We start from the raw sequence: 21,750 nt of genomic DNA, 5'->3' as shown, positions 1-21,750 counted from the left end.
GGGCAGGAATCTTGCACATGTGCGGTGCACTTGCACGTATGCAGTTAACAGGTGTTCAGCATGCACACAGGGGCAAGCTGGCCACCTGCTTCTCTCCCCTCCCCACCATACCGTCTCTCTCCTCCTTCCTCTGTAATGCGTCATGTTTCCTAGCTTCCTTTACTGAATGAAAGAATAAAGTTAGCAGGAGTGCTTGAAAGAGATCATGGTTTGAAAGAGTACCTATTACCTATGATATCTTTTATTTAATTATTACAGGTGGAGTTTACAATACGTCTAATATCTGGAACAAAATTTCTGCATACAGACAAACGCCAACAGTTACTTAAATTTTCATCACTGATGTTTGTTCTTAACCGAGACTTCTTAATTTCAGAAGAGGGAAAAAATCTCTCAGAAACGTATGTCGAGCCAAACATTGACATTATCTTCGCGGCTTCACGATGGAGACAAGGAAACTCTTGCTGTGGAAAGTCATGATAAGTCTATTACATGTCTTGCCAAAAGGAACTTATCTCTCAGATGAGAATTACACTGTAGTTATATTAATTCCATTTGCAAATTGGGATGAATATTGTCTACAGAAACAGCTAATGGTCTCGAACCATTCAAAAGCTTGGAGTAAAAATGATATATCCCCAAATTGCTTGATAAATTCCTCTTTTATTGCATTAAGTACGGAAACATATTCTTTGCAATTCTGTTCTTGCACAGTAGACAGAGTAGGGAAATGCACTGCGTTTCCTGACGAGCTGTCGTTCCCACAGCTCAAGCTGATTTTCTCCTTGCAAACTTGTGTTCACTGCATTCGTGTGTATGGTAATGTCCACTTCAAATGCAAGGTCGGCAACCCACTCTGGCTCTTCTGACTTCGGGTCGTACCTTCCTTTGTCCTTTAAAAACTGAGTTATTGGTATTCTCAGCTCAAAAAGTCTTTAGAGTACATTACCGCGGCTAAGGCAGCGGACTTCTCTGTGGTATGGTATGGTATGGTATGGTATGGTATGGTATGTCACCGAACTCTTCCCCAGTTTCAGCTAAATATGTGTAAAACTTTCTGTGTGTAAGCCAGTGGGATCTCAAATAATTAACTGCCCGAATAACCAATTGCATGATGTCCCCCAGCTTTGCTGATTTTGTACAGAATACTTCTCGGTGCAAAATGCAATGGATGCTGTACAAAGATTCTTCTGTACACTGTATCTTTTTTCTTAGTAATCCAACAAGTCCCATTTGTTCCCCTTTCATTTCTGGTGTTCCGTCTGTTGTCACTGACACCAAACATTCCCAGTTTAAGCCAGCTAAATTGACAGCTTCTTCAACGGCTTTTAGGATGTCCGCGCCAGCGGTCGTGCTTTTTAAAGATATCATATCTAAAAAATCCTCTGTTATGTGCAGGGCAGTGGCCACACCGCAGACATAAATCACTTATTGCTCGGTGTCAGAAATATCTGTGGACTCACAAGTGCGATGGAAAATGCAATAAACTCCTGCACTGCACTCCTTAACTGATGGTAAACGTCACTTGCCATGGCACTTACACGACGACTTGCAGCCTGCTGAGAAAGACTCATACCTCACCTGTCATTCAACAACATCTTTGCCTCTGTACTTCCGCCTCGACTGACATCTCTGCCCAAACTCTTCGCCTTTACATATGTCTGCTTGTATATGTGCGGATGGATGTGTGTGTGTGTGTGTGCAAGTGTATACCTGTCCCTTTTTCCCCCTAAGGTAAGTCTTTCTGCTCCTGGGATTGGAATGACTCCTTACCCTCTCCCTTAAAACCCACATCCTTTCGTCTTTCCCTCTCCTTCCCTCTTTCCTGAAGAAGCAACCATTGGTTGCGAAAGCTAGTAATTCTGTGTGTGTGTGCATGTGTGTGTGTGTGTGTGTGTGTGTGTGTGTGTGTGTGTGTGTGTGTGTGTGTGTGTGTGTGTGTGTGTTTTGTTCATTGTGCCTGTCTGCCGGCGCTTTCCCATATATATATATATATATATATATATATATATATATATATATATATATATTAAAAACTTCATGTGCCTGTCTGCCGGCGCTTTCCCATATATATTAAAAACAAAGATTCCAAGACTTACCAAGCGGGAAAGCGCCGGCAGACAGGCACATGAACAAAACCCACAAACACACACACAGAATTACGAGCTTTCGCAACTGGCAGTTGCTTCGTCAGGAAAGAGGGAAGGAGAGGGAAAAATGAAAGGATGTGGGTTTTAAGGGAGAGGGTAAGGAGTCATTCCAATCCCGGGAGCGGAAAGACTTCCCTTAGGGGAAAAAAAAGGACAGGTGTACACTCGCACACACACACACACACGCACACACACACACACACACACACACACACACACACACACACACACACACACACATATCCATTCGCACATACACAGACACAAGCAGACATATTTAAAGGCAAAGAGTAAGGGCAGATATACACTCGCTCACACATGACCACTGCCTCTGCTTTCCAAGGCTAGGCTCGGACACTTTTTCCAAAATTCCAAAATCAGTTAGTTAGGTGTCACAGCTTGTTGTTACTACTTTAACTTCTGCTGCATATTTGTTTGTGGCACCCTGTTCAATTTGGTAATGTTGTTTGCTGTAAAGGAAAAAAGAGCTCCTGTACTTTGTTAATATAGCCATTTTTGTTTCTTACCACTAGACTATTATCTTTGTTTGATTTGATTGCTGTGGCATTTGGTGTAACCAGCTTATGGTTTTAAGTTATTAAGTGTGGCGTCCGCTTTCTTTTCTAGTTTTTAATATGTGTCCCCTTGGGTTAGAGCTTTTTCTATTACGTATGATGCCTGTACGGTTGTTTTGTCTGTTGGCGAATAGGCAGTCAGCTGTGTCAATACGCAATTTAGTAGTTGCTATGAGGTTTTTCATTACATTTTTATTTGGGTTTGGTTGTATATTGTACTTTTATCAAGTATCTTTATACCCTTGTCTAATAATATTTTGTTCATCATTTATGAAGTTGTATAAAACTTTACACACATATATATCAGGACAAAATTAATCGTGAATATAATATTTAATGAACAGCATCAAGAACAAAATCATTCCGACACATGTTAAGATAACAGCAGCACCAAAGTTTGTCACAAGAATCGAGCACTTTGGAGTACGAGTGAATGGAAAACAAGATCAAAGAAAAACTCGAGCGGAAAAACTTTCTGAATTGGGACATTTATGTAACACACCTAGCTCTTAGTAAATACACAAGTCCAGTAATATTTCATCAATTGTCTAGTCTTACAGACAGTTGCATACTACAAAAGCAAACAAATACATTTAAACTATAAAAAGAAATTAAAAAAAAATCTACTGATTACATAGTACCTGGCAACACTGCCAATACAGAATTACATATCTCCATTTGAGTGCTGCACAAGAACAAAAACTTTAACAGCTATTAACGTCACAAATGATGAACAAATGTTACTAGATGGAGGTACAAAGTACAAAACACAACCAAAACCAAATGTGAAAGTAACGACAACTACTAAATTTGATATTGGCACAACTAAAGGCACATAGAAATAATGGTACAGACATTATGCATTGTAGATAAAGCTTTAACCCAAAAACACACATTTAATAAACTGGTAAAGAAAGAGGACGCAACTCTTAATAACTTAAACCACAAACTGGTTATACAAGGTGCTATCCAAAATTTTCGGGACTGGTGCTGCCATCTGCTGAAAACCTTACCTTTGGACCAATGGTCACCATCACCCTTCAAGTTGGTTCCCATCCGCACGTACACACCGATCCCAGCGCATCTGCCACTGGTCAAATGTTCTCTGGAGGTCCTGTTCTTTGAGGGTGTTTATCACTGCCAGCGATACTTCTTGCATCCACTCTAGAGTGTCAAACCGACTGCCTTTTAACTTGAGTTTCAGTTTTGGGAATAGCGCGCAGTCACAAAGTGCCAAATCTGGTGAGTACAGCGGGGGGCATTTATAAATGTGAATCCAAAAACACACAAACTACACCGGCACATAAAGATACACACAAATTTTATACCAACATGTCCTGTAGTAAACTTTGTGGATATTCCTTCATATGTGATTAGTAAAATGCTGAACAACTGGCCCAAAAAATAGTACACATATAAAAATCAATCCACAATAAAGTCAAGAACACTAGCTAATAAAAAAGACATAAATGTTCCACAGAATGGTAAATTCAGGAACTTTGACATTAGTATAGTTGGAGTCGCGAACAACTATGTGCACCTATGTTACACATATGGCGACAGCCAGTGAGCATACAGTAGTGTTCTGAGCACTCTTCCCTAAATGCTGCAGGTAATGCGAGCATTAAACATGTAGTGAGTTGTTTAATGAATTTCTATTTCATTTGTTGCTACTTGTCATCGCTGATGGCGGTGGTAAGTGATAAATTGTGATAAGCAAGTGAGAGACATAATTTGCTGGATATACACTTCCTTAAAGTGGAAATTACTGTGCATGTGCTGCCCACAACTGTTGCTTGCAATCATCAACAATGCCGTTCCTGTCTGTGCCTCGACATCTGCGAACTGCCACCAACCAAGGATTGGACTGTAATGTATATACAAACACACCAAACAGAGAAACAATGATCTTCATAGAAGAAAACTTATTACAGAAATACAAAAAATATACGTTTTTTTTTAACAGAACAGACTAATAAATCTACCATTAGAACATACAGCCATACAAAAAGAATTAACAATACTGAAATAGCTCAGCAAAAGATTTTGGTCTAAGCCTAGCGAGAAAACTATAAGAGAACACAATAAATGGTAACCCGTTAAGATACGTAATGACATAAAATTAACAAAAGAAACTCCCACAAAATAAAGGTTCAAATAACATACTGCAAACTTATTTAGAACCAATATCGATTGAACTGAACACTTTACCGAAGAAGATAACAGTTAAATTCACATACAGAACTGGACACAACCTAAAAACCCAGATCCATTCCGATAAGGCAAAACCATCACTAACCATACTACCAAGCATATATAAAATCAGTTGTAAAGACTGTAATAATTTCTGGATAGGACAAACAAGCAGAAACTTCAAAAATAAGTACAGAGAAGTCACAAGAAATAGACACAAACCAATACACATCCTTAAACCACTTGAAAACAGAAAAACGTAAGGGTGATCACATAACAAATGCAATGAATCTCTTAACATGTATCGCCAAAGGGATTTAAAATGAATGTTTTGGAAGAAACTGAAATCTATATATAGTAGTGGCATTAATTCTGGGCATTTTTTTTAGAGATTCGTTGAATATTGCATTCAAGAGTTATTTTAGTTGAAATATGCAATATAATTTACTACAGTTTTTCAGAAAAACTTGCCTTAATGGCCACTATTTGAAAATTAAAGTTAAAGAATAAAAAGTAATTAAAAATTTAAAAAAGTCAACAGTTTCAGAAAATTACAAGTGACTTGGCACAAAAGTTATTGCAAATTGTCTTAGTAGTTTGTGAGATATTCTTTTGGTTTAACCTCTGCCTTAACTCTATATGGCATATAGAGTCCACCAAATGTCGAAGCTCTTCTGTTCCGATCACTCTGAAGCATAAATTAATTGTGGTATCTAGGAGCCCCTTCTTGCTACTGTGATTCCATCGTGAAACCTTGACCTTAAGTCCTTCATTGGGATGAAGTTGGGCCTTTTGCAGGCAGCACACTAATTTGATGGCCATCAAACCATTTCTTATTGATTTTTGTGGTATCACATGGTGCACTGTCTTGCTGGAAGATGCACAGAATGTTGTTACCTTCAAACAGATTGCAGATAGAGGGCAACAATTTCAACACTAAGACTTCATCTTGGTTCTTTTTTGCAGTAATGTTACCCTGTGACACTGCCAGACGTTCATGACATGCCATGTCGGCCCACACCATGACACTGATGGGAGGCTTCCATAATGGCAGTTGTGCACTGAGGCAATAAGTCTTTGCCTCGTCAATGATAAATGAACATAACTCCATTTCCAAAGGTGCTGACCCTTGTCTCATTACTCCAAATTACTCTAGCCCAGTCTGGTTGAGTCCTTTCCCTGTGTGCTAATCCCCATTGCACACGTCTGCCTCTGCATTTTATTCAGATGAGGCTGCTTCTTTGGAGTCCTTGTCCATAAACCACTTTTTCAAAGTTTCTGTCTCACTGTTTGATCAGGAACTTCGATCCCTGCAAGATGGTATTTGTCTTTTGTGGTATGACGATGATCTTGCAGAGAAAGATGGCAGATTCTACAACAGTCTTGTTGTTGTTGTGGCCTTCAGTCCTGAGACTGGTTTGATGCAGCTCTCCATGCTACCCTATCCTGTGCAAGCTTCTTCATCACCCAGTACTTAGTGCAACCCACATCCTTCACAAAAGTCTTCGTCAGTATTGGTTTTGTGCCAGTTTTTGGAGCAGTTTTGATTGGCCTGGTTTCTTCATACAGGTTGCAAACTTTCGTCACACCTGTCTCTGTAGCACATCCAGACAATCTTTTTGTTGTTTGTGCATATGCATTACCTTCATCGCGGAATGTTGCTGCCTTACTCCATTTACTTGGTAACCAGTCAGCACGTCGGTACAGGAGACATAATTTTTAATCCGTCATCCATCTCAGCTCAGCTTTCAGTTAAGAAAATTTACACTTTAGCAGCAACAACAACAACAATGTATTGCTACTAATGGCAATAATAATGCACTTCCTTTGTAATTTGTTCTATTCTGACAAATAAATCAAACATCTGCACAAGCACATGCAAGTAAAACAAGAAAGTTTTTTTAATTATTGTCAGTGATGTCTGTTTATTCATTTTTAATAAAAAATATCATAACATTATCTAAAAATGATTCATATTATTGAGGAAAAAGACCTTGTTTCATAAAGCGCCTAGCATCCAGTGCACGTTTGTCTATCGATTACTCATACGATTTTGAACGCATCCCTGTTGGTTTTTGAACATTTTTGAACAAATTTTAAGTTGATTTCTGGATGCATCATAAGTTGATTTTTGAGTATGTGCATAATGTACATGATGTCTCTGCCAGGGGAATCCCCGTCACATCTAGAAATGAACTTTCCTGCAGACAAAAGGGCACGAGTCTATACGAGCTGTGCGGAATAAAGCCGAACGGTTGAATGTCAATCGCTGTTCATGTGGTTGACTGGGTTTGCAAATGATCAGCATTGTTATAATTACTAGCGAATTCTATGGATTCAGACTAACAGAGTGGAAATAAACGACTAACAGGAATAACAGCCAAGAAAGATTACGTATTGTCTTCTGTGTGTATCCAAGAAAATAAAATTTTGACAGAAAATTTTTGGCCAGACCACTACGCTACTAAGGGCCAATTATACAGTCTCCGGCTAGCAGCCTCTAAATTTCTATTCTGGGAGTAGCGCGGAAAACGCTTTGCCTGAACACGTAATAATACCTAACTGGAGAATAAATGCAGGATAACTAAACTGGTGATTGTGGCAGGGTTGGTAAACTTAACCAGAAAATAAGTTTTTCCACTGGCAGGAATAGTTAACAGAATTAGCGATGACAAGATTGTTTGTTAGAACGAGGAAGGGGAAGAAGTGGGGACATACACAGTTTACGGAAAAATATGATGATTCCAAATTTATATAAAAATTTCATACTACTTCTTTTCGATCTCGTGCTTCAGAAGCTAGAGAGTATGAATGAAATGTGAAACTATTTCCCAACATAAATCTTTTTGTTGTAGTAGGCCATATAGGCATTTGATATTGGTATTCGTGAATTATATTCTGTTGTGTTACAAAAATTACTAAAAAAGTGCCAAAACTGTCTCGTGTATTTGGTGTGTTTAACAATTGCTGCAATATTAGGCAGGCCTATTTCGTTTTACCTAGCAGTGACAAAATACACGTAAGCAGCTTGAGAAAACACACCAGTCTTGGGTACAATTTGTATTTACAGCTTTTCTAGTATTAGACAATAACATATCGTTTTTTCATGTAGCAAAACGTTGACGAACTTTGAAGAGGTAATAGATTCTTTCCCAGAAAGGAAAGTACGCCACGTAAAGTTGTGAAAATTAGAGAGAAAAAAAGCTGGGACTTGAAAGGAATGAAGAAATTTGTACTATCTTGCTTGTCTCTTGACTTCAATCGTTTTATGTATCCTATATTTAATTTTACATCACACAAAGCAGCAAGTTATTCGCTAATAGCCAGTAAAGACTGCAAATTTTCTGAAGAGTTATTTTTCTGCCGCTTACAAATAATCCCATTCAATATTAATTGTGAGATTTTTTTAAAGAGGCGCAGGATGTCAAACGGCAGACTGGGAGCAGGAGAGGCACCACAGCTCATTTTAATTTCCACTGGCTTGAAAATAGTTAGATGGCACCCATTACTAAATATTACACGTCTGAATTCCACAGAGAAAAATACAGAGACGTGTAATGGAAGAATGCTGTGTGAAGAGGCGAGGCACTGCACTTTGGCACACTTAAGACCAAATAACATGTCTTACGTTCCCTCCAACAAACATTTTTTATGTATCAGACTCTTTAAAAGATGTGTGCTGCAAAATGAAGATATGTTTGAAAAGTTTTTTAATTTTTGGTGTCCTACCTGAAACGAATAGGAATAATGGATAGGAAAATAGGAATGCGGGTAAGCTACTACAAACAGCATAGTGAACGCATTATTGTGGCCAAGATAGATACGAAGCCCACACCTACCACAGTAGTAAAATATTATATGCCAACTAGCTCTGCAGATGACGAAGAAATTGAAGAAATATATGATGAAATAAAAGAAATTATTCAGATAGTGAAGGGAGACGAAAATTTAATAGTCATGGGTGACTGGAATTCGAGTGTAGGAAAAGGGGAGAGAAGGAAATGTAGTAGGTGAATATGGATTGGGGCTAAGAAATGAAAGAGGAAGCCACCTGGTAGAATTTTGCACAGAGCACAACTTAATCATAGCTAACACTTGGTTAAAGAATTGTGAAAGAAGGTTGTATAGATGGAAGAACCTTGGAGATACTAAAAGGTATCAGATAGATTATATAATGGTAAGACAGAGGCTTAGGAACCAGGTTTTAAATTGTAAGACATTTCCAGGGTCAGATGTGGACTCTGACCACAATCTATTGATTATGACCTGTAGATTAAAACTGAAGAAACTGCAAAAATGTGGGAAATTAAGGAGATGGGACCTGGATAATCTGAAAGAACCAGAGGTTGTACAGAGTTTCAGGGAGAGCATAAGGAAACAATTGAGAGGAATGGGGGAAAGAAATACAGTAGAAGAAGAATGGGTAGCTTTGAGGGAAGAAGTAGTGAAGGCAGCAGAGGATCAAGTAGGTAAAACGACGAGGGCTAGTAGAAATCCTTGGGTAACAGAAGAAATATTGCATTTAATTGATGAAAGAAGAAAATATAAAAACACAGTAAATGAAGCAGGCAAAAAGGAATACAAACGTCTAAAAAATAAGATCGACAGGAAGTGCAAAATGGCTAACCAGGGATGGCTAGAGGACAAATGTAAGGATGTAGAGGCTTATCTCACTAGGGGTAAAATAGATACTGCCTACAGGAAAATTAAAGAGACCTTTGGAGAAAAGAGAGCCACTTGTGTGAATATCAACAGCTTAGATGAAAACCCAGTTCTAAGGAAAGAAGGGAAAGCAGAAAGGTGGAAGGAGTATATAGAGGGTCTGTACAAGGGTGATGTACTTGATGACAATATTATGGAAATGGAAGAGGATGTAGATGAAGATGAAATGGGAGATGTGATACTGTGTGAAGAGTTTGATAGAGCACTGAAAGATCTGGGTCGAAACAAGGCCCCGGGAGTAGACAACATTCCATTGGAACTACTGACAGCCTTGGGAGAACCAGTCCTGACAAAACTCTACCATCTGGTGTGAAAGATGTATGAGACAGGCGAAATACCCTCAGACTTCAAGAAGAACATAATAATTCCAATCCCAAACAAAAAGCAGGTGAAAATTACCGAACTATCAGTTTAATAAGTCACAGCTGCAAAATACTAACACGAATTCCTTACAGACGAATGGAAAAACTAGTAGAAGCCGACCTCGGGGAAGATCAGTTTCGATTCAGGTAGAAATACTGGAACACGTGAGGCAATACTGACCTTACAACTTATCTTAGAAGAAAGATTAAGGAAGGGCAAACCTATGTTTCTAGCATTTGTAGACTTAGAGAAAGCATTTGACAATGTTGACTGGAATACTCTTTTTCCAAATTCTAAAGGTGGCAGGGGTAAAATACAGGGAGGGAAAGGCTATTTACAATTTGTACAGAAACCAGATGGCAGTTATAAGGGTCGAGGGACATGAGAGGGAAGCAGTGGTTGGGAAGGGAGTGAGACAGGTTTGTAGCCTGTCCTTGATGTTATTCAATCTGTATATTGAGCAAGCAGTAAAGGAAACAAAAGCAAAATTTGGAGTAGGTATTAAAATCCAGGGAGAAGAAATAAAAACTTTGAGGTTCGCCAATGACATTGTAATTCTGTCAGAGACAGCAACGGACTTGGGAGAGAAGTTGAATGGAATGGGCAGTGTCTTGAAAGGAGGCTATAAGATGAACATCAACAAAAGCAAAACGACGATAATGGAATGTAGTCGAATTAAGTCGGGTGATGCTGAGGGAATTAGATTAGGAAATGAGACACTTAAAGTAGTAAAGGAGTTTTGCTATTTAGGAAGTAAAATAACTGATGATGGTCGAAGTAGAGAGGATATAAAATGTAGACTGGCAATGGCAAGGAAAACGTTTCTGAAGAAGAGAAATTTGTTAACATCGAATATAGATTTATGTATCAGGAAGTTGTTTCTGAAAGTATTTGTTTGGAGTGTAGCCATGTATGGAAGTGAATCATGGACGATAAATAGTTTGGACAAGAAGAGAATAGAAGCTTTTGAAATGTGGTGCTACAGAAGAATGCTGAAGATAAGATGGGTAGATCACATAACTAATAAGGAAGTATTGAATAGGATTGGGGAGAAGAGAAGTTTGTGGCACAACTTGATGAGAAGAAGGGATCGGTTTGTAGGACATGTTCTGAGGCATCAAGGGATCACCAATTTAGTATTGGAGGGCAGCGTGGAGGGTAAAAATCGTTGAGGGAGACCAAGAGATGAATACACTAAGCAGATTCAGAAGGATGTAGGTTGCAGTAGGTACTGGGAGCTGAAGAAGCTTGCACAGGAGAGAGTAAGATGGAGAGCTGCATCAAACCAGTCTCAGGACTGAAGACCACAACAACAACAACAACAACAACCCCAAACGTTCGAGGGAGGGGAAGCGTCAATATCTAATATTGCCATGGTTCGGAAATATCGTAGATTCGGACCTGATGCACAGAGCAGTCATAGTTGTAGTGGGTAGGTGATAGTCTCCACGTGACCCGTGTTTACGTTGAGTGATTTTGCTGTTTCCTCTTCGTTTGCTGCTCTCGCGCCAAATGAATACTAAACGGATATCTGTGGCTGGGAGCTATCAAGTGAATTAAGACATTCGCATAATTACAGAAGGCTAAAAATGTTGTTAGTTTCAGATTTTATTTTGTTTCACACCTTTCTGGCAGTCGAGTGTTAATCACCTTCCAGAATGATGAAGTTATTTTTGTCTGTTTGTTAAAATAATTTGACCTTGATTAATCTTTTCTCCTGAGGCAGTCAATTTATTTGAAATGAAGTATTTAATTAGTATTAGTATTGGCTAGTTTCCACTGTTCGCTGCATTTCAAGTTCACGTTTACATCTACTAGCGTTTATGGCATTATGCCATAATAAAGAACCGAACATGAGATAGTGCAGTGCTGGTACTCCAAGAAAATTTGTATCTGAATCTGAACATACGAATGTGCACTTTAAGCCGAATTATGCATTTTAGTGTAGTTCACAAAATTCCCATGCTCTTGGAGTATTCCCCAATGTCTTGTTTCTTTTATAACATAATGTAAGGTCTTTTAATGTTTTACACGTACAAACATACGGGCTTCCTGCGTCACCGTAGCTGCACAAGTGCGGCGACGCCTGGCGCTCTCTGGCAACTGCTGAAATGAATCTATTTGTTACAGGTCCCGAGAAAATATTCCGAATGGCTGTTTGAAAAGCGTGACTTTAAAACTAAATTTCCTTTTAGGCAAGATGAACTCTGTGCGCGAATGTCCGATGAATTTCTTAAAATCACAGAGTGTTTCGACTCTCTACAAAAATCAATTCTTTGAGGATGACCAGTTAGATTATTTTTGAGCCCAGAAGATCAGGGATTTATGTCATTGTTAAAAATTTTACTGCCACATTTGTGTAGTGTATCTTTAAGTGTAACACGCGCAAAGAACTTCATTAGGTGTGAAAGCTTAGCTTCTGTTGCAGCTTAGTAATCTTGGAGACCAGTATTATACGTGAAATATTTTTTTTTTTATAGTGACACTATATACATTAATTTAAACCATTACCTTTTCCTATTTGTGTGTTCGCACTGCTTAACAGTGATGTTGCTATTGGCTGACTTAATCACATGTCCTATGCTCTGAGTATCCGCTGGCGAGATCATGTGACATGAGCTATGACTGGCTTACAAAAGCGCATCGCAAGCTAGAGTTCAGTCCTTCGGAAAGTAACATGCGGTGTTTGGTGGAATTCGAATTTATGATTTCGTAGCACAAAAATATGCAGTGTACACGTTGCTGCACATCAGACATCTTTCCAAAACGTGTTTTTTCCCCTGACTTTCGTTTTCTAAATTGCTGGGAAATTCTACGCCAGTGTATAAAACCACAACCATTGAAAGGCTTAATAAGTTGTACAGTGCCGAGGAAAAGTATGCTGTTACTTAACACAGAATAAGTGCATTTTCATCCGGGAGAAATGTATTTTTAACTGGGAAAAATCCGGGAATTTTTTCCCCTCGTCCACGTACACACCCTGACTACATGAATTTTATGTCAATTGTAGGCAGTTCTGATCTGCCTAGCACTGCCTATTTCATCTTTGCCACTTGTGCCTAATTTTGCCGCAGCTGTGGAAAATCGCTGACTTCTTGGTTTGCTCATAAGAAGAGGACAGTGTTCCAATTCTGGCAGTTAATATTTTAATTGCTAATGACCATATCAGTTATGATTTTGGCAGCATGAGATTTGTTAATTTTTCAGTTTGACTTGGCTTCAAAACTAAGATGATTTAATTCTGTAGCAAGTCCTACCAGATATTATTTGAGCTAATCTCCTGGTGCCACTACAGTGTGGGTAACCAATACAGGTATGGTGTTGGATGGCCTCCGAGCTATTCAGTGGGCAAATGGCCTCAGTAGATTGTTGTCCATTGCCACCACCTAAGTAGTGTTGTGGAAGTGCTAGGTGCTGGTGGACAGAGCCCACAAGATGTCTAACACCAGGATGTCTTCATTTAAAAACAATTGATAACAAGTGATTGATAACAGGTGGTGCTCTCGGTATAACAGAATTTCATCCAGGCACCACAGTCAAGGCTCAAAGCAAGCAGTAGCCCTCATAGGTCTGGTTTCATTAAGTGGCAATGGCTGTGTCCTCACTAGTTTCCAGGTCACCGCTTTATAATACCATATTTATGTGAATCGTATGTACCATTGAATGTAATGTGCACCACAATTTTAAAAATTAAATTAATTAAAAAAAAAAAAGGAATTTTGGCACATCGCTGGTAGGGTATTTTTTGTATTGTTGAAATTTATGTTACATTGGTAACTTTATTTCAGACAATAGTGAATGTATACATGAATTATAAAAACAAAAATACTTATTTTTAAGTTACTCATTACAATAGTAAGTGATATTTTCATTACTAAAAAAGAACGCCTAACTTGATTACTATATGGCATACAAAGAAACATACTGTGTAAATTGCAGATGTTACTCATCATTATCCACTAATATCGTCGTTATTGGAATCCTTGGAAGAGTCTTCATCAGAAATAGATTCATTTCTTCCTTCCCCGCCATCCTCGGTGTCATTCCAGAGCACATCTTCACTGTCGTCCAGAGTATTTGAAGTACAGCATTTCTTGAATGATTTTACGATAATTGGTGCTTCGAAGCATTTCCAGGCATCTGAAACCAGTGGGCAATAATGTAGGGTGCAGCACATTTAATCTTCCCTGTCGGAGGTCAGGATTTGGTTCTCAAAACCATTTTTTGTACTGTTCCTAAATGTAATCTTTGAAAGGTTTAGTTATACTTATGTCCAGGCATTGTGATACAGAAGTCATTCCTTCAGGAATAAGAACAAGGTCAGTGGGTAAGCTATGGATCTTCTTTTTTATGTCATGAGTAAGATGACCACAAAATTCATAAAGACAAATCATTGATGGTTAATTGGAAAGCCCACCAGGATGGAGTTCCCACATGTTTTGGAGCCAGTCAAGCATCAGAGTTTGTCATTCATCCCTTCTCTTGATTCTGAAGAATGATGTCATCAGGGAATAATTTTTCATTTATTGGCGTCTTGGGTCTTGTTTTTCGCTTGGAGATTAAAAAAAGGGGGAAGTTTCTTCCCAGCTGCTTTGATTGCCAGCATTACTGTTACGCACTGTTTTTCACACCCAGATGTTTTGATGGTAACTTCTTTTGTACCAGTCTTGTCAGGCATGTAATTACTTGGAATATCAAACCAAACTGGAGTCTCGTCAGCATTGCCTATTTGGCCACCGAAAAATTCTTCTCTTTCCGAAGTGTGATAATGTACCACTGAAATTCTTAAGTTTCTTCTAAAAATCCCATGGAAGCTTTTGGCACGTTGTTGTACGGCATCGCAGTGATAAGCCTGTTTGTTTCGTAAACGATCAACCTATCCCCTTCTAACATTTAAGTCTTGCTTTGGTATGCCAAGAGCTGCAGCCACCTCTTTTGCATTCTTCATTGTAGTGTCATTACCTCTTTTGCATTCTTTATTGTAGTGTCATTCTCTTCCTTTCTGGGACAAATTCCAAAACATTTACTTCATCAGGATGTCTTCCTTTGTGAGATGCAATGAATTTCTTTCTAGTAGTGGTAGTTGAAAATATCCCAATTTCTGTTTCTTCCATAAGCGAACGGTACTCTCAGCTACATTGAACTCTCTTCCTGCCCTTCTGTTACCGCATTTTTCAGCATGAAGAATTAATTTACACTTGAAAGTAGCTTCCTTAGGATATTCCATTCATTTCGTGTCAATCTAATGCAAACACAATGCAAACTACTGTAATAGGCCAACAATAATGAAACTAGGTTGAGAAATATAACAGTGCGTTGTAATGTGCAGGACAGAACATAAATTTCAACGAGCAAATGCCTGTGAACAGAATTCAGAACTGGAAATATATATCACCTCTTTAACTTGATAACCTCTTACCCAATTTATGTCTTCCTTTCTATAATTCACAGATACCATACCTATATTTTCTTGCTAGAGTTTAATAATAAATGTTTTGCTACTTCAGATCACATAGGGTAACAAATACATGTGAACAATTCAAGTTTGTACTCGAATATGATGCGCCATCGAATCTTATGCACTCCCCAGTTTTGTGTACTTCGTATGGTTAAAAAAAAAGGGGAGGGGCGCTAGATTTGTGTAAATACGGTATGTTGGTGCGTGTTGCTTTTGCCTGCACAGCTCCATGGTAACTTTGACAACATTGTCGCGGTTTTTGTAGTGGGCTGTCCAGTGTTTTGTTAACTCAAGTACAGGTCCAGACACAAATTGAGAGGGCACCGGGCAGCCACTTCATTTAATTTTATACAGCTATGTTGTTGTTGATTATTTATAATGTGTAGGTGTTTGTGAACTCTGCATGTTTTTCCTCTCTCCGTACTTTATGTGAAACTGGAGCATTGTTCGTCTGGTCCCAGCATCCCTCTGAAGTCAGACACTAAAAAGTGTTGGCACTGTACAGATGACATAGTTTTCAGTGTAGGCATGAATACTCAATGAATAAATTTCAAAACATTGAATTTAGAAAGAAAAGGAGGAATATTTGGTACAAATGCATTTTTACATATGTAAGAAGATACGGGGTGTTCAAAAAGTCTCTCCATAATGCGAGATGATTGTTAGCCGCACGTGCCATATGCCGCGGTAAATATACCAAAAGGAAACTCGGTGAAATAAAAGTTATTAATTTATTGAATATTCATTTTTACTTACAAATTTTCACATTTAATGTTGAAAGTGTCCCTCCTGCTGTTGAATACACAATTCAATAGGTCTAATCATGTTTCAAAACACAAACTGCAACATTTCTTCTGTAACAGAAGCAGTGAAAGTGGATATTGCAGTTTTCAAATCATTGATGGATTTTGGACGGTTTTTGTAGACAGTTGCTTTCGCTGCACCCCAGAAGAAAAAGTCAGTGGTGTTAGGTCACGCGATCGTGCAGGCCGAAGTTCCTGTGAAATTATGCGATTACCAAAAACATCACCAAGCAGTGACATTGAAACACGAGCTGTATACGCGGTTGCACCATCTTGCTGAAAATAACCATTCAGTATGTCACTTAACACAAGTTCTCCTATGAATGAGTACAGAATATCACTGCAGTATCATTGCGCGTTTATTGTTTCGTTGAAAAATATGGGACCCACAATCTGATGTCTAGAAATTGCAATCCGAACTTTTATTTTCACAGAATGAAATGGTTCCTCAGGAGTACATGATGGATTTGAAGTACTCCACATAATAGAATTTTGCGAGTTCATGTACCCAGATAAATGAAACCACACCTCATCAGTGAAAAATGTTTCATTAAGAATATACCTTGCATTTTGTTGAACGAAATTTTTGAACCATTGACAATAATGCAGTCTCTTGTAGAGGTCTGCATTATCTCCGATTTTTACCGGCAAGTCCTGCTTGCCCCTCTGGCTCTCGGTAGTATGCGGCCGAGCGTCCTCTTCCGCCGGTTGTGGGCAGCCGATCGGCAGCACTCGGCCGGTCGCCAGTAACCGGTCGACTCAGTGTCAGCGAGTGGTGTTTCGTCACACTCCTTGACATTAGAGGCTGCCGCTGCACATTAACCACTCACTTATTTCTTTTACAAATGTCTTTCGTTGTTTACTACCAGTTCTATGACCTAAATAATACACTTGTGTATGTTACATTTGATGTTTGTTAATATGTTGCAGCCTACCGGAGTTTCGCCTTTGAGGTTATCATGTATTCCAGTAATTGTAATGTTAAAAACTGTATTTAGTATTTTGTTCCGTTCGGTAGACAAAAGGGAACACAGTAGTCTAATCATGGACTATGTGTAGCCTATCTCCAAACTCGGCCACATATACGTTGTACTAATATTGAATGCAGGATTGGGAAGGAATGGATAGCCTCAATTTTGCACTTCTCTGTGATGAAGTATACTGCTCTCCTTTTTATTTTTGCCATGAGCTGAAAAGGAAACCCAATGTACATAACTGCACTCTGATAATTTAACAGTTGTATAAAGGATCGTAACCTATAGAAAGTGTTCATACCTCGTTGTCACTGTCTATTAATCCACAATGATGTAACAGACTCTTGTGCCAAGGCAGCACATGTTCCAGCATTGTTATCTTTGCAGTTTCCAAATGCAAACTCGCTTCTTTAAAGGGGGCTAGCAAAGCGACAACGTCTCGTATGCACCCTTCTTGGAAGGTTTCTAAGAGTGTCGATTGCCCTCGGGATTCTAGTAGATCTCGAATATCGTCGATTTGACTTATGACGGAATTAAGCATTAACGGTATACTGTTCCACCGAGTTACAGCTTCTTGCTTCACAGAGTGCCGCAGACGCCCCGAGTGACCCAATCTTTTCAAATAGCCTACTATAGCTCTTGCTGATAGTACACACAACAGTATTTTGGGGCTTCGTCTTCTAAATATGTCTCTTGAAATGTGTGACGAAGCGCAGTCATCAAGCAGTGATCAAAGCAAGTCAAACGGTCGTAAGATCAAGGTGCCTTCTCTATATTAGCTCCTTGGTCAGTGACAAAGTAACATTTCGTAAGATCATTCTTTTTAATTCCTAACTCAAGCATCCGCCCTTTGATTTCGTGCCGTATGGTCTCTCCTGTCTTAGGCACGTGCGGAAACTCGGTTGTTATCAAAACAAGTGTTTCTAGCTGCCACTCATCATTCACATAATGCGACTTCATAGTCAAAAAATTTCTCTTCTTGTAGTTATCAGCACACAGATCAGCGTATAAAGCGCACATTTTGTTCTTTAAGGCACACATTAGCTTGGGCACCATTGTCACCTGTATTTTGTCTGTCTTTCCTTTAATATGTTGCGATACAGTGGTAGGGTGCAGAAGAACATCTTCTATACTGACTTTGCCATAAGTGGTGCCAACATTGATGAGCTCCTGTGAATAATTCTTGAATCCAATCTTACTAAAAGTATTTAACAGTAGCGAATCTATTCCACTCATATCGAACAACCTATCAACAACAACTTTCCTTATGCTACTTGGTACTGCAAGCGGCCGGTGGACTTCTGCTCCTCTTTTCCTTTTGTAGTGCCGAAGCATAGCTGTTGTCCTTGACTGGCACGGAAGTATGGTATCACATGTGGTACATTGCACGAAACCAGCAGAAGCCTGCGTGACAGGATCCACTACAAGTGCAAATGATTTCCACGATTCACTTTTCGCCTCCTCTTCCAACATGTCTTTCTTCTTCAGGACTAATGAGCCGCTCCTAATTCTCTCCGTAATACTTCTCTCCATAATACTTTTCTTCGTTTCATAAATGGAACGTTTACGACCTATACTTGGTTTATCCATAATGATGTGTGTGGTGCTCAAAGCCAGGTCGTCAACTGCGTTTACACATGGTTTCTAATGCGATTTGGCACTGTAGAGAGTGCAGCAGTTGTACTGTCACTGGCCGAGATTGTGAGTACGCTCGAGTGCCCGGCAGTGCTAGACATTCCAACCGATAACCAAGAGGTGGAGGACAACCGGCCACATGGTGCATTAGAAGGCCACAGCCGTATTGCAGCATGGGCCTTTTCCAGCCATCGAGTAGCGGCACAAAATGGGAAATGCTCGAGCAGTTGTTTTCATCAAAATGCAGAGCTCTAGTCTCTTGCCATGAATTTGTTAATCAAATCTCGCACAGTATAGCAATGTGGGTGTGTTGTCTCTGGGAAAACTAAATTAAATGTTTGACGATCTGAAACTGTGTATTTATTGCCAGCTTTGAACACTTGTTTGATTAAAAACACACCTTTTTCAATGGTTAGCATTTTAACAGTGACAAAAACGAAACAAACGAACAAAGGAACTAAACTTAAACGTTCATGTCAACATGTAACGACACACACCCATGATACTAATGACGCTGGCCGAGATAAATGAAACAGTGGAATGTTGGGAGAGTCCACTTGAAGGGAAGTTACCCAGACAGGCAAGCAATCATACGGCATGCGCAACTAACAATCATACGGCACTGCGCGGAGAGACTTTTTGAACAGCCGATACATCGGCAGCTTTGTTTTAATAGTTTTTACTTACAGACTAATCTAACATCAACTGTAGATGTATGTTTTCATCTTGTGCTTGTATTTTTCAGATAACTGGGCCTTGCTCTATGCACAGAAGTTGGCTTTAAAAACTTCACTCTCACTTCATGTTTGTTTCTGTTTGGTTCCCAAATTTCTTGATACTACATATCGACATTACAGTTTCCTCTTGAAAGGTATGATCTGGAAGTCTTTCTAAGAATAATGGGAAAAAGATAGTTCTTAACATTTTTCTTAAAAAATGTTTCCTTATTTTTTCCCTGCATTAGGATTGCAAGAGGTTGAAGCAGAATGTAAGAAACTGGCTGTTGAATTTCATTTACTCCTTGGTGAACCGGTCAGCACCTTGCCACAGTTTTTGACACAGCATAAATTAGGAGCTGTTGTCACTGATTTCTCACCATTGAGGGAGCCTCGTAAGTGGGTAGATGATGTAAAGAAATGTCTCCCAAAAGATGTACCATTATGTCAGGTAAGTTGGATTGCTTTAATAACAGTAGCAGCAACAACTTAGGTCAGCACATGCAGTATGTGTGAAATGCCTATATTTTGCATGTGAAGAAAGTGGTTTGAAAGAAAGAATAATGTATGTGTTGGTTGTTGGATGACTGTAATGAAAGAATTAGATACCAGCACAAAAGCATATGGAATCACCTGCAGACTATCGGGAAAATCCTGAAATGTTGTAACAGTTCCAAAGGATTATTTGACTTTTTGTTTTGTTTTGTTTTAACTACTGTATAAAAGAATTTTGTGCAGTTACCACTCATTGAAAAGAAACACATAGATGAAAGTTCCAGGCAACAATATAAAGCAACAACACTAAATAAGAATCTTTCCAATTAAAAAAAAAAAAATCCGTGCACAAGATTTCTGTGAGAGGTAGGAAACAAGAAAAGAAAGAGTAAAATGTACAAATCAGGTGCTGGAGATAAGAAAAAGCTATTCCACTTTCCTGACCATCAGAAAGTTAGTTTGCAGGAACGGATTTGGAATGATCTAACATCAGAAACTTTAATTTAATAATGTTAGTAAAACTGTGTTGTACAAAATTAATAAAGCAGAGAGAACTGTTAATGTTGGTAGAAATTATGGGGTACTACCGTTAATTGAGAGCTAAATGATGACAGTAAATATGTGAGATAAAGCCTTGTGGGAGGGGCCACTTTGTTGGGGAGGGGTGGGGGGGGGGGGCTGTAAACAGGTCACAGGGAAATGAAATTATACAAAGAAAATATTGAAAGATGCTGAGATACTAATAAAAAGTGACAAACAGAGAACAGGAGTGCAGAATGTAGAAAATAAAAGAAAAATCATGACTCCTTGAGATAATGGAGAATTGAGGGGGAAAAAGATCAGTGTGAATTAGTACCAGATGGAATCCTTGAGATAATGGGGAATTGAGGGGGAAAAAGATCAGTGTGAATTAGTACCAGATGGAATGAGAGAATCCAAGAACATGTTCTGGAGCTTCTTACCATCTCTGGAGTAAAATAATATGTCCAAAAGTAAAAAAATTATAAATAAAATTGAAAGAGAAATTAATAATGTGTTGTTTGAATCTGAGCGGAATACAAAACTGAAGGGAAGACACAAACTCGTCTTATAGTTGACTATTGGAGGTACTGCACAGTCTGGAGACATTAATGAAGTAAGTTACCTGACTGTTTAACTATTATAATGTGTTCATATTTACACAGCTGCCTGGTTAGTAGCTAGTGGCCTTACATCTATTGATCATATTGATTTTCAACAATAAATGTGTCTTAACAAATATGACCATGGTTAGGTTTCTTATTTTAAATTACAAATTATTAATGTTATGATGTGGCTGACTCCTTGCTCCAATGTGACTACCATCTAACATACCTATGCCACATTATAGTTCGAAGAAGACAGTACCGACAACTTAACGCTAGCTATGCAACGGCTCAAAGATATGGTGTATGGCAAAGAGTATCTTGGACCACTAATAGTGATTTACTTTCCTGCTTCACTCGCAAATAGAGCGAGGAAAAAATCACTGTCTGTGCCTCCATATGAACCAAAATTTCTCACGTCTTCATAGCCATTACATGAGATGAGCATGGTTGCCAGAGAATCCTTCTCACTCAGCATCAAATGCCATTTCTATAAATTTTCTGATTAGTGTTCGTGAAAAGAATATTGTCTACATTCCAGG

At 38.8% G+C, this 21,750-nt stretch overlaps 1 protein-coding gene across 7 annotated transcripts in view; it reads left to right on the top strand.

Moving 5' to 3' along the window:
• The window catches only part of LOC126273100 (deoxyribodipyrimidine photo-lyase), a 102,469-nt gene that overhangs the window by 33,790 nt on the left and 46,929 nt on the right, over positions 1 to 21,750 (top strand). For all 7 annotated transcript variants that reach the window (XR_007549305.1, XM_049976563.1, XM_049976530.1 and 4 more), the window contains exons 4-5: positions 19,619 to 19,744; positions 19,838 to 20,040. Coding sequence is in view for 6 of the 7 variants with exons in the window: in XM_049976563.1 (XP_049832520.1) it covers positions 19,619 to 19,744; positions 19,838 to 20,040 (329 nt within the window). In the remaining variant the exon portion in view is untranslated. The remainder of the gene's footprint in view (positions 1 to 19,618; positions 19,745 to 19,837; positions 20,041 to 21,750) is intronic.

The sequence above is a fragment of the Schistocerca gregaria genome, chromosome 1 (genome assembly GCF_023897955.1).
Source record: "Schistocerca gregaria isolate iqSchGreg1 chromosome 1, iqSchGreg1.2, whole genome shotgun sequence".
Taxonomy (NCBI): Eukaryota; Metazoa; Arthropoda; class Insecta; order Orthoptera; family Acrididae; genus Schistocerca; species Schistocerca gregaria.
This window is presented reverse-complemented; position numbering and strand designations above follow the sequence as displayed.